Consider the following 16,076-nt stretch of genomic DNA (forward strand, 5'->3'; position numbering starts at 1 on the left):
GTGGATGTCAAATTAATTCCACATTTTTAGGTTTCCAGAAGGCTTTCGACAACGTTCCTCACAAGCGTCTTCTAACCAAACTGCGTGCCTACGGAGTATCGCCTCAGTTGTGCGACTGGATTTGTGATTTCCTGTCAGAAAGGTTACGGTTCGTAGTAATAGACGGAAAGTGATCGAGTAAATCAGAAGTAATATCCGGCGTACCCCAAGGAAGTGTTATAGGCCCTCTATTGTTCCTGATCTATATTATCTTTATTAACGACATAGGAGAAGATATCAGTAGCCGTCTCAGATTGTTTGCAGATGATGCTGTCATTTACCGTCTTGTAAAGTCATCAGATGACCAAAACGAATTCCAAAATGATTTAGATGTGATATCTGTATGGTGCGATTAGTGGCAATTGACCCTGAATAAAGAAAAGTGTGAGGATTGACATGAGTACTAAAAGAAATCCGTTAAATTTCGATTACGTGATAAGTCACACAAATCTTAAGGCTGTAAACTCAACTAAATACTTGGGGATTACAATTACAAATAACCTAAACTGGAACGATAACATGGCTAATGTTGTGGGTAGAGCAAACCAAAAACTGCGATTCATTGGCAGAACACTTAGAAGGTGTCATAGGTCTACTAAAGAGACTGCTTACACCACGCTGGTCCGCCCTATTCTGCTGTGCGGTGTGGGATCCGCATCAGGTGGGACTGACGGATGACATCGAAAAAGTACCAAGAAGCGCAGCTTGTTTTGTATTATCGCGAAATAGGGGAGATAGTGCCACAGACAGTATCGAGAATTGGAGTGGCAATCATTAAAACAAAGGCGTTTTCCGTTGCGTTGGGATCTTCCCATGGAATTTCAATCACCAGTTTTCTCCTCCGATTGCGAAAACGTTCTGATGGCAGCCACCTACATAGGGAGAAATGATCATCACTATAAAATAAGAGAAATGAGGGCTCGCACAGAAAAATTTAAGTGCTCGTTTTTCCCTCGCGCCGTTCGAGAGTGGGACGGTAGAGAGACAACTTGAAGGTGGCTCATTGGATCCTCTGCCAAGCAGTATATTGTGAAGAGCAGAGTTATCACGTAGATGTAGACGTACTTGTTGTACACCATTCGTGTCCCCAACTGTGACCATTCACAGCTATTCCTCTGCAAGAGTTGGTAAATCTCATTCAATGCTACTCTCTTTGCAATTACAAAGATGATGACGCTGATGCACAACAAGCTCCGTATGCGCCGTTCGACGATCACAATATCTCATGTGATGTGCTGTGGCCCACCTCGACAGTATTTTTGCAGCATTCTTAATTATTTCATTGCAAGTAAGTGCATCGCCCCTCTGTACTCTCTGGGATTGTAGTCCAAAGACTGATAGCAGCACATTTTCTCTGTTAATTCAGTGCTAATTCCTCTGAAGTGAATACCGTGAGAACAGAACTGAAACCTATTTCTCATGGAGACCTCTAAAGTCCAATTAGTTATGATTGCCGATCAGATTGGACCCTCATCGAACACCATTGACACCTTGCCTTTCCCCTTTGAGTTGCGATCAGTATTCCCTTGATTACGAATTCATATTCAATAGGCAGGTTATGTATACGATCCGCGTGTCATGACTGCTAAGCTTTTGTACGTTACTACTGTATCATCATGTACTCTTTAATGCCACACTTTCCTGTGGGGACAGTACGTGGAACAGTGAAGTAAAGGAGAGGGACACCGATAGAAGACAGCGGAAAGGATTGTAGTCCCCCCAGCAAAATGTGTAGTCCATTACCAAATTTATAATTATCTATAGAACCACACAACATAAGATCTGTTCCCAATCTCAGTGTCTTGACAATTCGATCTGATGATATGAATCGCGAAACTGAGGAAGAAATTTCCGACAGTGTGATATAGAGATCATAGTCAGTGGACGAATTGGAAAATAAGAAATTGATAACCTTGTAAATGTGGTGGTAAAGAAAGAAGTAAAAAAATTAAGTGGCTAATAAAATAGAAAATGAACAGGTGATGGATGAAGTCACGGATAAATGGCGTATTTGGTGGCACACATGGTAGAGCAATCAAATATACAATCAACTTGACACCGCGCGGAGTATTAAAAGACAGAAATTGCACAGGCATAGCAAGATCAGAATTTGTTAAATACAGTGAAGTCACTGGATGTAATGAGTATTCAAAGATGAAAGATTTAACACAATGTAGGAACAGAAAAAACTACAGTTAAAAAACCATGTGCAATCTCAGCAGAGGGAATACACTCCTGGAAATGGAATAAAAGAACACATTGACACCGGTGTGTCAGACCCACCATACTTGCTCCGGACACTGCGAGAGGGCTGTACAAGCAATGATCACACGCACGGCACAGCGGACACACCAGGAACCGCGGTGTTGGCCGTCGAATGGCGCTAGCTGCGCAGCATTTGTGCACCGCCGCCGTCAGTGTCAGCCAGTTTGCCGTGGCATACGGAGCTCCATCGCAGTCTAACACTGGTAGCATGCCGCGACAGCGTGGACGTGAACCGTATGTGCAGTTGACGGACTTTGAGCGAGGGCGTATAGTGGGCATGCGGGAGGCCGGGTGGACGTACCGCCGAATTGCTCAACACGTGGGGCGTGAGGTCTCCACAGTACATCGATGTTGTCGCCAGTGGTCAGCGGAAGGTGCACGTGCCCGTCGATCTGGGACCGGACCGCAGCGACGCACGGATGCACGCCAAGACCGTAGGATCCTACGCAGTGCCGTAGGGGACCGCACCGCCACTTCCCAGCAAATTAGGGACACTGTTGCTCCTGGGGTATCGGCGAGGACCATTCGCAACCGTCTCCATGAAGCTGGGCTACGGTCCCGCACACCGTTAGGCCGTCTTCCGCTCACGCCCCAACATCGTGCAGCCCGCCTCCAGTGGTGTCGCGACAGGCGTGAATGGAGGGACGAATGGAGACGTCTTCAGCGATGAGAGTCGCTTCTGCCTTGGTGCCAATGATGGTCGTATGCGTGTTTGGCGCCGTGCAGGTGAGCGCCACAATCAGGACTGCATACGACCGAGGCACACAGGGCCAACACCCGGCATCATGGTGTGGGGAGCGATCTCCTACACTGGCCGTACACCACTGGTGATCGTCGAGGGGACACTGAATAGTGCACGGTACATCCAAACCGTCATCGAACCCATCGTTCTACCACTCCTAGACCGGCAAGGGAACTTGCTGTTCCAACAGGACAATGCACGTCCGCATGTATCCCGTGCCACCCAACGTGCTCTAGAAGGTGTAAGTCAACTACCCTGGCCAGCAAGATCTCCGGATCTGTCCCCCATTGAGCATGTTTGGGACTGGATGAAGCGTCGTCTCACGCGATCTGCACGTCCAGCACGAACGCTGGTCCAACTGAGGCGCCAGGTGGAAATGGCATGGCAAGCCGTTCCACAGGACTACATCCAGCATCTCTACGATCGTCTCCATGGGAGAATAGCAGCCTGCATTGCTGCGAAAGGTGGATATACACTGTACTAGTGCCGACATTGTGCATGCTCTGTTGCCTGTGTCTATGTGCCTGTGGTTCTGTCAGTGTGATCATGTGATATATCTGACCCCAGGAATGTGTCAATAAAGTTTCCCCTTCCTGGGACAATGAATTCACGGTGTTCTTATTTCAATTTCCAGGAGTGTATAAAATTGTTGTAGCGGAGGAAAAAAGTGGTTCAAATGGCTCTGAGCACTATGGGACTTGACATCTGAGGTCATCAGTCTCCTAGACTTAGAACAACTTAAAACTAACTAACCTAAGGACATCACACACATCCATGCCCGAGGTAGGATTCGAACCTGCGACCATAGCAGTAGCGCGGTTCCAGGATGAAGAGCCTAGAACCGCTCGGCCACAGCGGCCTGCCGCAGTGGAGGAAATACGCAAATAATGGGAGGTAGATTGGAATATCTGTCCATTTACCAAATAACTTCAGACAACAAAAACAAACTGTACTGTAATACTGAGAGTGGCAGGTTTTAATATTCAAACGACAAATCTCGTAACATTTCCGATGTCGACTGTGGAGTGGATCGTTTGTGTGCAGGACTGGGGCAGCTGTCTCAAGGCGGTGTGTCCATGGGCAGCTTCGGGCAGTCGATAGGCCAGCTCAACCAGGGCTCACCACTCGCGTCGGGCCTCAACTCGGGGCTGCCCATCGCGTCCAGCATGGCGTCCAACGGCTCCACCGTCTACCAGGCCCACTACGGCCTCAACACGCTGGGTAAGTCATCACATATCACTGGTCTGCACTCCGCAGTTTCACTACGTACGTAACTGGGCTCTCTGGGAAACAGTTTCACAACCCTGAAGCGTAATAGGTTTGGAGATAACTGAACAGCAGAATGCCGTAGGGTAATATTGCGGGTATATAACTTCGAGGTTTGAAGACCAGTGTCAGTCTTAATATTATTTAAAGGAGGTCACGATTTATAGCTCTTAAATACTTTTCAGATATCATGATTTTGCTCAATAGCCAAACAACGACTTTCAGTCAAACAACAGGTAACTATGAGATATGCGTCCAGTCATGGCCATTTGTACCTAGATCAACAAAATAAATTAACTATATAAAAATTATAGAATGCAAGTCACTGTCCGAATTATACACTACTTGATCAGAAGTAACCGTAGACCAATTGGTTGACATTAATATGGGGTGTGCCCATCCTTCACAAATATGATGGCTTCAACTCTCCTGGGGCACTTTCAGTGAGCTGTCTGAATGTCTTTGGAGGAATGGTAGTCAATTCTTGCGCGAGAACTGAAACCAGAGAATGTAGTAATGTTGGACGTTGGGATCTAGAGAGAAGTCGACGTCTAACTCATCCCGAAGGTGTTCCATTGGGTTTAGATCGGGACTCTGGTCAGGCCAGTCCATTTCAGGCATATTATTGTCCACAAACCATTGCCTCACGGATGCCACTCTATGACAGTGTGCATTGTTATGCTGTTATGCTGATACAAACAACCATCATCTTCGAACTGTTTCCATATTGAACGGAGTAATCATTGCTGTAATATGTGTTCATATCTTTCGCAGTCAGCATTTTCCTTAGCGCAGTAAGGGGACCAAACCCTAACCAAGAAAAACAACCGCTCACCGTAACACAACCGTCTCAGTATTTCACTGCTGGCCTCATCACACAATGGTAGGTAACGTTATCCAGGCATTCACAAAATCCAAATCCTTCCATCGGATCGCCAAAAGGGTATAGCAAGATTCATCACTCCAGATCACTAGTTTCCAGTCATCCATTGTCCAATGGCGTTGCTCTATACGCCACCTCTAGCTTCTCTTAGCACAGACTGCAGAAATGTGTGGCTTATGAGGAACTGCTCTATCTTTGATCCCCATTCTTTTCAAATCCACACACACAGTCACTGGGCTGGCTGGACCGCTGGTAGCACTTTGTAACTCACGAATGATTCCTTCTGCTGACTTCACTCGATTTTTACAACTGTTTTCCGCCATGCTCAACGGTCCCTGTTCCTCAGTACATGAGGTCCGCCTAGTCCTAGTTTCGCTGTGGTCCTTTGTGATGGATTTGTTACTCAGGTGATAACCAGTGTTTAGTCCACGTTCGAAGTCACCGAGCTCTCGTGACCGACCCATCCTGCTGTTCTGCTGCACTGCTGACAACGCAACATTCTCCGCTTCCTTTTGTATTGCCGAATTCGCCAATCATGACATCTAATCGCCAATTGCGTATTACACAGGAGTGTCCGGATACTTTCCATCAGATATTGTGCCTTAGGTAGTATGTTCACCAGCCGTGTGTTTCACCCGTTAACGTAATTGCTTAACATGTAAATCGGGTACTCCCTGCATTGTCCAGTTTCCTTACAGTTAATATACCGGGTGTTCCAAAAGTCTTTCCATGATTACAAACATGAAGTGCAGCTAACATATTTAAGTTTTTGTGTACACACAGTTAATAAATGTCGAAGTTGCCCGATGGATGTCCAAGTGCTATTCCAATTCCAACCACCTGTTGGTCAATAATTCGTGAGGGGTGGATGTTATGACGTCAGCAATTCTGCCCTGTAATGCTGCGATGTCATTCACTTGTGTTTGGTAAACCTGATTCTTGACCTAACCCCCAAAGAATTAATCCAATGGTACTACTGTCAGGCGATCGCAGAGGCCAGTTGATGGCTACACCTGATCCATCTTCTCAGGAAATGTATCTAAACAGACACGTACTTCTAACCCTCAGTGAGATGTTGCACCATCTTGCTGGAAGATTAAGTCCAGAGTGTCCTGATTCTGTGGCACAAGAAATAACTCCAGTATATTAAGATAAGTCCGGGCTTTTATTTTGGTTTCCTTGAATTAAAAAGGTCCTATGATCTTACTGTGCAGATGACCACATGACACGTTCAGCCTAGTGTGGTCTCTGACTGTCTCAAATACAGTGTGGGGGTTCTTGGACCCCCAGATCCTAGCATTGTGTCGGTTGACCACGCTGTTGGTATTTAATGTGGCCCCGTCTGAGAGTAGGTCACGTTTCAGATAGTCATCATCTTCCTCATCTCAGCCAGAATGGCAACAGCAAAGTCAGAGTGAGCAGTATAACCTTTCGGTTGGAGGGACTGAGCGATCTAGACTTTACACGGACAGAAAAGAGGTTGTTTATGTAAGATGCAGTGCCCTGATGTCTTCGGAATCTTCAACTAACTTGAGTCTCTGCGGACTGACTTCTTGGGGCTTCTCGCAAAGGCGTCTCTCACTGTCTGAATTGTCTATGCACTACTTCCAGGTTCTAGGGAGATGACAGACGCTCCCTATTTCTTAATCTTCACAGACAACATCTTAATGCTTTTAACATCTGATGGGAGTCCGTGGTACGCCGTCTGGAATTTTCTCTCGACTGTTGTTGACTGTGTCTCATGATACCAGAGGATACATCAGGCTTTCTACTGGTCTGAATACATTTTGTTCGGAAATGGTATCCGATTCCGCTGTTATTATGTAACGGGACCCTATAACAATTAAAGTAACAGTAAGTATGCATGTACAGAAAAACTCGAATATGTCGCAAGTAATTCAAGAGAAAAAGTATTTCTCCATGTAATGTTTTATGCCTTATGAATGTTTGCAATCGGGGGAAGACTTCTTGGACACCCTTTATAATAACGTACATATATAAATGTTCATGGTTTGATGCACGTCCTGTAAACAAGCTTTTTGTACCTGAGGATGGTCTGTTGTCTGACTAAAGCTACTGGAACCGCAAGACCGCTACGGTCGCAGGTTCGAATCCTGCCTCGGGCATGGATGTTTGTGATGTCCTTAGGTTAGTTAGGTTTAGCTAGTTCTAAGTTCTAGGGGACTAATGACCTCAGCAGTTGAGTCCCATAGTGCTCAGAGCCATTTTGAACTAAAGCTACTAGTTTTATTAAAGCATCATACAGCTATTGTGCCAAATCATGACATTTCAAAAAAATTAATATTTTTTGTGAATGGGCATGACATGTTAGTGCATATACACTATTTTATTTCAGTGCAACCAAAATTACCAAGTTGGATGAAGTTGGAACTTGCGAAGTTGTACCTGGCTCCTTAGTCGAAGTCGTTCACACATGGAAGTATGGTGCCGCTCAATACAAATGCTGTCATTTGGAAACTTGGTTGAGTGAGATATTTTGTATCACAAGAATAGTGCCAAAATGCTAGAAGAAGTGGTAATGTGCATCAAGTGATCATCGACTGACGATATGCCGATTTGCTTAGTTAAATTACAAACCTTTCCAGACAATCGTAGCGAGTGAGGATATGAATGACTCTGTTGATGAGCTATACATCAGAAAGGTTGTTTGCTACAACCACCTACCCATCCTCTGTTCTCCCAGTCTCCAGTCTCCAGGGTAGAAACACAGAAACAACATAACTCTTCACAGGCCGTCGTTACTGGCTTCTATTTTCTGCTTTTCCCTACCACGAAAATCATTTACTGACTGAGCTAAGAATAAGCAATTACCCTTCAATCACATCTTGCCAAGAACAGTGATACGCAACTTATGAGTTTCCGCCAACATCCAGCGATTAATATTCGAATTCCTACACCATGTAACCGATACTAATTGTGTAACGCAAAATTACATCGAAATCCTTGTACTCTCTCAAATGTAACACTTGCTTTACTAGTTTTCTGTGAAGTAATTTCTTGTAGTATCGCAACAATCGAGTTCAGTGACATCACCAGCACATAAAACGCTAGATTAGGTTGCGAGACACTGCAGTAAAAAAGATCAAAAAAATTCGTGAGCTGGATTCACAATCCTATAGAACAGTTAAGTTGATAGGAGTGCCACGAGTGTTTTTTGCTCGAAGTCTTACATATTTTGATAAGTAATTTTGTTTTGATTCAGAGAACATATTTTCGTTTGGACCTCTAAATATGCTTATGTATTACGATAAGCAACCTGTGTGTGTGTTTTCGCACTCAAAATCTTTGTTTGTTGTGATAAATAATTGTACTTTTGTCCAAAGATCATATTTTCGTGGTGCAATAATAGCATTTTTGAGATATCGACCTTTCATCTCTTGGTCCACCATTGTCTTTGGCTATGTTGTTTATAAACATTTCGTTTTCTTGCAGTATGTAGGTTTCCTTGCGTATTTCGAAAATGTGAAGTTTAAGTGTCACAAGACAATAAAGATGTCGTCAAAACACCTTCTTCCTCTCCTAAAATGGTGACTGGTGAGTTCTTTTGTCGTTGCGTGCGTTGCATGTTTTTACATTTCGTATTTTGGAGCATTATGATTAATCGATTATGAAAACACGGTCTATAAAGCACGGACGCTCAAATCGTTATAAGGACTGAAAGCTGGTTAAACCCAGTGATAAGTTCAGCCGAAATTTTTGCTAAGAACATAACGGTATTGGATCCTTTTACCGACCTCCCAACTCAGATGATATAATTGTTGAACGGTTCAAAGAGAACTTAAGTCTAATTTCAAACACTTACGCTGCTTAACACATTCTCTGAAAATTATTTCGGGCAGTTAATTCATGAGCCCATGCGAATAGTATACGGTTGTGAAAACACACTTGGCCTCTTAGCAAAAAATAATCCTGAGCTAATAACGTGCATTAAAACGGATACAGGGATTATTGTACATTGGGTTGTCATAGCGAAATTAAATGTTGTAACCCCCACATCCTCCAAAAATAAACGAAAAATATGCCTGTTCAAAAAAGCAGATAAAAATTACTTTACGCCTTCCTGAGAGACAATTTCCACTCCTTTCAAATTAATAATGTAAGTGTAGACCAGATTTGGCTTGAATATAAAGAAATAGTATTGACAGCAATTGAGAAATTTGTACCAAATAAATTAACAAACGACGGAGCTGATCCCCTTTAGTGTACAAAACTGTTGCAGAAACAACGAAGAAATCATGCCAAAATTTAAACGAACGCAAAATCTCCAAGATTGGTGATCTTTTAAAGAAGTTCGAAATTTAGCGCGGACGTCAATGCGAGATGCTTGTAATAGTTTCCACAACGAGACTTTGTCACGAAACCTAGCAGAAAATCCAGAGAGATTCTGTTCGTATATAAGATGTGCTAGCAGCAAGACGCAGTCAATGCCTTCTCTGCGCGATAGCAATGGAAATACTATCGACGATAGTGCTGCGGCCGGCCACTGTGGCGAGCGGTTCTAGGCGCTTCTGTCCGGAACCGCGAAGTTTCTGCGGTCGCAGGTTCGAACCCTGCCTCGGGCGTGGATGTGTTTGATGTCCTTAGGTTAGTTAGGTTTAAGTAGTTCTAAGTCCAGGGGACTGATGACCTCCGACGTTAAGTCCCATAGTGCTTAGAGGCATTTGAAGCATCTGAACAGCGCTGCGAAAGCAGTTACTAAACGCACCCTTTCGAAGTTCCTTCACGAAAGAAAACTAAATAAATATTTCAGAATTCGAATCAAGAACAGCTGCCAACATGAGTAACTTAGTATATATTCTCGGAGTAGTGAAGCAACTTAAATCATTTATTAACAGCAAGTCTTCTGGTAAAGACTGTGTACCAATTAGATCTTTTCAGAAGTACGCTGATGCAATATCTCCATACTTAACAAGCATATATAACCGCTCGCTAGACGAAAGATCCGTACCCAAAGACTAAAAAATTTGCACAGGTCACAGAAATATTGACAGAAGGTAGTAGGAGTAATCCACTAAATTACAGGCCCATATCGTTAATGTCGATGTGCAGCAGGATTTTGGAACATATATTGTGTTTGAACATTATGAATTACCTCGAAGAGAACGGTCTATTAACGCACAGTCAACACGGATTTAGAAAACATTGTCCTTGTGAAACACAACTGGCTCTTTACACATTGTTGAGTTGTATTGACAAGGGATTTCATAATGATTCCGTATTTCTATATTTCCAGAAGGCTTTTGACACTGTACCAGACAAGCAGCTTATAGTGAAACTGAGCGCTTATGGAATATCGTCTCAGTTATGTGATTGGATTCATGATCCTGTCAGAGAGGTCACAGTTCGTAGGAGCTGAAGGGTAGTCATCGACTAAAACAGAAGTGATTTCTAGCGTTCCCCTATGTCATATTATAGGCCCAATGCTGTTCTTTATCTATATAAACGATTCAGGAGACAATCCGAGCAGGCGTCTTAGGTTGTTTGCAGATCATGCCGTCATTTATGGTCCAATAGTCTCATCAGATCATCAAAACAAATTTCAAAACGCTTTAGAAAAGGTATATGAATGGTGCGAAAATTGGCAGTTGATCCTAAGTAAAAGAAGTGTGATGTCATCCATTTGAGTGTTAAAAGGAATCCGTAAACTTCGGTTACACGATAAATAAGCCTAATCTAAAGGCCGTTCAACTAAATACCTAGGAATTACAATTAGGAACAATTTAAATTGGGAGAACACACAGAAAATGTTGTGGCAGAACACTTAGAAAATGTAATAGATCTACTGAAGAGACTGCCTACATTACGCTTGTCCCTCCCCTTTTGGAGTACTGCTGCGCGGTCTGGGTTCCTTACCAGGCCACGAGAAAGTTCAAAGAAGAGCGGCACGTTTTGTATTATCGCGAAGTAGCGGAGAGAGTGTCACGGACATGATAGAGGGTATGGGATGGACACCATTAAAAGAAAGGCGTTTTTCGCTGCGGCGGAATCTTCTCACGAAATTTCAATCACCAAATTTCTCTTCCGAATGCGAAAATATTTTATTGACGCCGACCTACGTAGGGAGAAACGATCATTATAATAAAATAAGGGAAATCAGTTATGCTGAATACCTTTGTACACAGAGCAAGGACTATTTCGGACAAGGATCATCTCGGCCCGGAGATTAACCATCTGACGACGGTATTCAGTAAAAATGGATATTCCAATCGTGATATCAGATCTACTCTGCCGAAGAAACCTAGGAAGGACGCTGTTCGAACAGATGAAGAGGACCAACACATCGCGCGGCTACCATTCTGCAGTGCAACGACCAGCAAGATCGGCAGAGTCTTGAGCCGGCAGGGAATCAGACCAGTCTTCCGGCCACCCAGGAAGATTAAGGAGATGTTGCGGCCCGTGAAAGATAATCTTGGCCTGAGAATGCAGGTAATTTACAGCATTCCTTGCGAGTGTGGCAAAAGTTATGTGGGCCAGTCTATAAGAACTGTTGCCGATCGCTGTGTGGAACATCAGCGTCACCTGAAAAACAAGTATCTAGAAAAATCAGCGGTGGCTGAGCATAGTTTGTTAAATAAACATAAGATTTTATTCGATGAAACAAGACCACTTGCTCACGCTTCAAACTATTGGGACTCCGCCATCAGGGAAGCAGTTGAAATTAGACTCTGTTAAAATTATTTCACCAGAGACACCGATTATGCACTCAGCAATGAATGGAAGCGCGCAATTGATAAAGAAAGAGCGCAGAGGGAGACTTCTTACATTCCTCGCAGTTCTCCGCCTTTTGCGATGGATGGCGCTGCAAGCAACGCTGGATAAAGCGCGCAAAGAAAATCTACGGATATAGAGGCCGCCACCTCGGTACGCGCCGTTTTCACCGTGACGTCATCCAGCCAATGAGAAGCCGTCCACTGCTTATAAAAGCGGAAGCCTAACCGGTCCACGATCCTCCTGAGCGGCTTCCCCCTCCTACTCCCCCTCCATCTCTTGTTCCTCCTTTCAGTGTCTCTGCGCTCCCTCCTGCCCTGTCTTCCCTCTTCCTCTCCAGCCCCACGTGTCTCCTGCCTCTTCCTGAACCCACTGATGCCCCTCCTCTCTTCATCCCGCTGCTTTCCCTGCTGCCCCATGCTCTCCCCTCCTTTTCCATCCTCTCTGACCTTTTCCCTCGGCAGGGCCCACCTGGCAGTTTTATTCTTCGTCGTGTGTGCTCCAAGTGGGTTTTAAGTGTGTTGTTCTGGAGTGTTTTTACTACTGTGGCCGACTTTTAACCTGTGCCTGCGCATTCAGTGTCTTCTCTGTGTTTTAAGAATCGCCAACTGTGTTTTTAACTTTCTGGTGACTTTTTTGACTGTCCCTCATGAACGTCTCCATGTCAGTGTATATTTTACCTCCATTTTCTCCCCTTACTCTGTTTTATGTTCCCCTTTTTTTATCTCCTTATGTATATATCATTTTATTCTTGTTTTAGTTGTAGTGTCACTTGGCTGAAGAGCGGCGGATTGTGCCGCTGACAGCCCTCCCCTGCCCATATGGGGCAGGGGAATAAAATCACAATAAAGAAAAAAAAAACGGTTCACGACAGTCAGTTTTACCCCTGACGAAGATGACGGAGGTAGTCGTCAAAAGCTTGGGGTGTTACCCAAATTTGACGCGGCAAGTAAAGCGAGAACTTTTTATGCAAGGGAAATCAGAGTTCGCACGAAAAGTTATAACTGTTTGTTTTTTTCCGTGCGCTGTCCGAGAGTGGCTTAACAACTTTGGAAATTTTGTAGGTAGAGTTTAGCTTCAGTGACTTTAGGTTTGTGTCCAGAGTGCTGTGTCCAATCCCTGTTTCTGCGTCTATTACCTCGCCCTATCATCTAAATCGCTCGTGTTTTATCCGCATATCAGGATCGGACGTTCAGTCACATTTCTCAGATTCTGTTTTCAATTCGTACTGCCACTAGAGTCTAGTCCTCCCATGCTCACGCGACTGGCTTCCCAGAGCACGTCAACAGCTCCGGAACTGCCTCCTCCGGCAGCCACCCGCCAGATCAGCCCGCAAGACTCGGCGGACGCATTCCTGGTGGGGCCGCGGGCTGGCGTGGCGCCCGGGGGCAGCCGACGCCACTTAGCACTGTTAGCGCCGCGCGTGACGTCACGGCAGCGGCCGTGTTTGCGTTCCCAGCGCCGCCCCGCGCCGGGCCTGGCGCTGCGATCGCCAGGCCGACTCGGCCACTGCGGGGAGGAGCGACTGCATAAGCGAGGGCCGGTGGTAACACTTTATGATCTAGCGTTATTCATGACTTCGAGTCCCATTCAAAAACCAGCATATAACATGTCGTTTGAGGCCTGACGGAACAGCGGCACCCCCTTTATTCTCAGTTTGTTGCATTGATAATTTATCGCAGAACTTTCTTGGATTTATTATCTGTGATTCCAGCCATAGAATACGTATCTATGGAACGAGCATAGTCTACTGCACATGTTCTCAACATCAAAACGTGTTAGTCACTTGACGTTTGGACGATGCTGCTACTGTACAACTTGCAGTAAGAGCGTAACTTGAATATTACACGTATTCGCCTCATTTTATATACGTTGCAGCACGTTCGAGTTTTAGTGACAGCTATAGTGCGGTACTGTTGTTGCCACAAATGTAAAGAGAAGTAGGCCCATGTGAAAAGAAGACCAGTTACTCTTCATAGACATACACAACAAATGTTTAATTGTAAATGTCATATTGATGTGAGGCACTTCATATGTTGAAAAATATCGAGACACGGTACTATAAAGTCTTATATTGCAGACATAATTTCTGCAAGTTTATGGCCATTTGTTTACAAGTCGCGTGTTACATAAATTTGTATTTAGCGTATACATATTGGTGCTACGTTCACAAGCAGATAAAATTTATACACAATAGTATGATTAATTTCCTCCATTTTATGCAGATTCTCAAACTCTTCTGTGTACCTATTTGGTTCAAATAGCTCTGAGCACTATGGGACTTAATATCTAAGGTCATCAGTCCCCTAGACTTAGAACTACTTAAACCTAACTAAGGACAGCACACACATCCATGCTCGAGGCAGGATTCGAACCTGCGACCGTAGCAGCAGCGCGGTCCCGGACTGAAGCGCCTAGAACCGCTCGGCCACAACGGCCGGCTCTATCTAACTATTTATCAGTGAGACAGTGTCTTATACACTTTCATTGTATCGTAACTAATTGGAACAGATTCGACAATATGAGTCAGCGCAACAGGAAACTAAAAACATATTGTTGGCTGTTGCCTGTTTTATTATTACAAAATTCGAACATTTGCGACTGATTGCTGTGCGCTATACTGATTAAAATGAATACAATCGCTCGGCACAACGGTTTCCCTATGTTGCTTCATTACTCAAAGTCAGTTATTGTTAATTTGTGGGGCTGCGTTTTCATCTGTAAAAACTGAAGTGCCAAAGAAACTGGTATAGGCATACGTATTCAAATATAGAGATATGTAAACAATCAGAATACGGCGCTGCGGTCGGCAACGCCTGTATGAGACAACAAATGTTTGGCCCAGTTGTTAGATCGGTTACTGCTGCTACAATGACAGGTTATCAAGATTTAAGTAAGTTCTGAACGTGGTGTTACAGTCGGCGCAAGAGCGATGGTACGCGGCATCCCCGAGGTAGCGATGAATTCGGGGATTTTCACGTAAGATCTGTTCACGAGTGAGCCGCGAACAGCAGGAATCCGGTAAAACATCAAAACTCTGACATCACTGCGACCGAAAAAAGATCCTGCAAGAACGGGACCAACGACGACTGAAGAGGCTCGTTCAACGTGATAGAAGTGCAACTATTTCACAACTTGCTACAAATTTCAATATTGGGCAATCAAAAAGCGTCAGCGTGCGAACCATTCAACGGAACATCATCGATCTGGGCATTCGGAGCCGAAGGCCGAATCGTGTACCATTGATGACTGCATGTCACAAAGATTTACGCCTCGCCTTGGCCCATCAACACCGACATTGGACCGTTGATGACTGGCAACATGTTGTCTGGTCGGATCACTCTCGTTTCAAATTGTATCGAGTGGATGGACGGGTACGGGTATGGAGAAATCTCATGAATACATGCACCATGCATGTCAGCAGGGGACTGTTCAAGCTGATGGAGGTTCTGCAGGGGTGTGAGGCGTGTCCAGTTGGTGTGATATGGGACCCCTGACAGTCTAGATACGACTCTGACAGGTGTTAGGTACGTAAGCATCCTGTCTGATCACCTGCATCCATTCATGTCCACTGTGCATTCCGACGGACGTGGGAAATCCCAGCAGGACAGTGCGACACCCTGCATTTCCACAGTTGCTGCAGAGTGTCTGCCGGCACACTCTTCTGGGTTTAAACTCTTCCGCTGGCCAGACATGAACATTCTTCTTTAAACTCTTCCGCTGGCCAGACATGAACATTATTGAGCATATCTGGGATTCCTTGCAACGTACTGTTTAGAAGAGATCTTCACACCATCCCTACTCTTGTAAGTAGGCTGTTTATGTTTTCTCTATGTAAGTAGGCTGTTTATGTTTTTTCTATGTAAGTAGGCTGTTTATGTTTTCTTATTGGCAACGTTACGTAGCGCTCAAAATGAAATCACTGGCTGTGCTGTGTGCAGTCTGTGGCTAGTTTGCATTGTTGTCTGACTGTTGCTGTGTTTGTCTCTGATGTTGTTCCATTCTGTCTAACTTTTCAAGCTTTTGTCCCATTTGTTGCATTAATTGTAATAACAATGCACTGGTGTCTGAAACATGTTCCTCAGTGCTTTTCGGCAGTGAAGTTGCACCGGCAACATTCACATTTTGACAAGTGGAAAATGTGTCTTGACT

General features: G+C 44.5%; 1 protein-coding gene across 1 annotated transcript in view; it reads left to right on the plus strand.

Moving 5' to 3' along the window:
• The window catches only part of LOC126484816 (homeobox protein orthopedia-like), a 55,288-nt gene that overhangs the window by 14,463 nt on the left and 24,749 nt on the right, over nt 1-16,076 (plus strand). The window contains exon 3 of the mRNA XM_050108413.1: nt 4,091-4,267. Coding sequence (XP_049964370.1) covers nt 4,091-4,267 — 177 coding nt within the window. The remainder of the gene's footprint in view (nt 1-4,090; nt 4,268-16,076) is intronic.

This window comes from Schistocerca serialis, chromosome 6 (assembly GCF_023864345.2).
Source record: "Schistocerca serialis cubense isolate TAMUIC-IGC-003099 chromosome 6, iqSchSeri2.2, whole genome shotgun sequence".
Taxonomy (NCBI): domain Eukaryota; kingdom Metazoa; phylum Arthropoda; class Insecta; order Orthoptera; family Acrididae; genus Schistocerca; species Schistocerca serialis.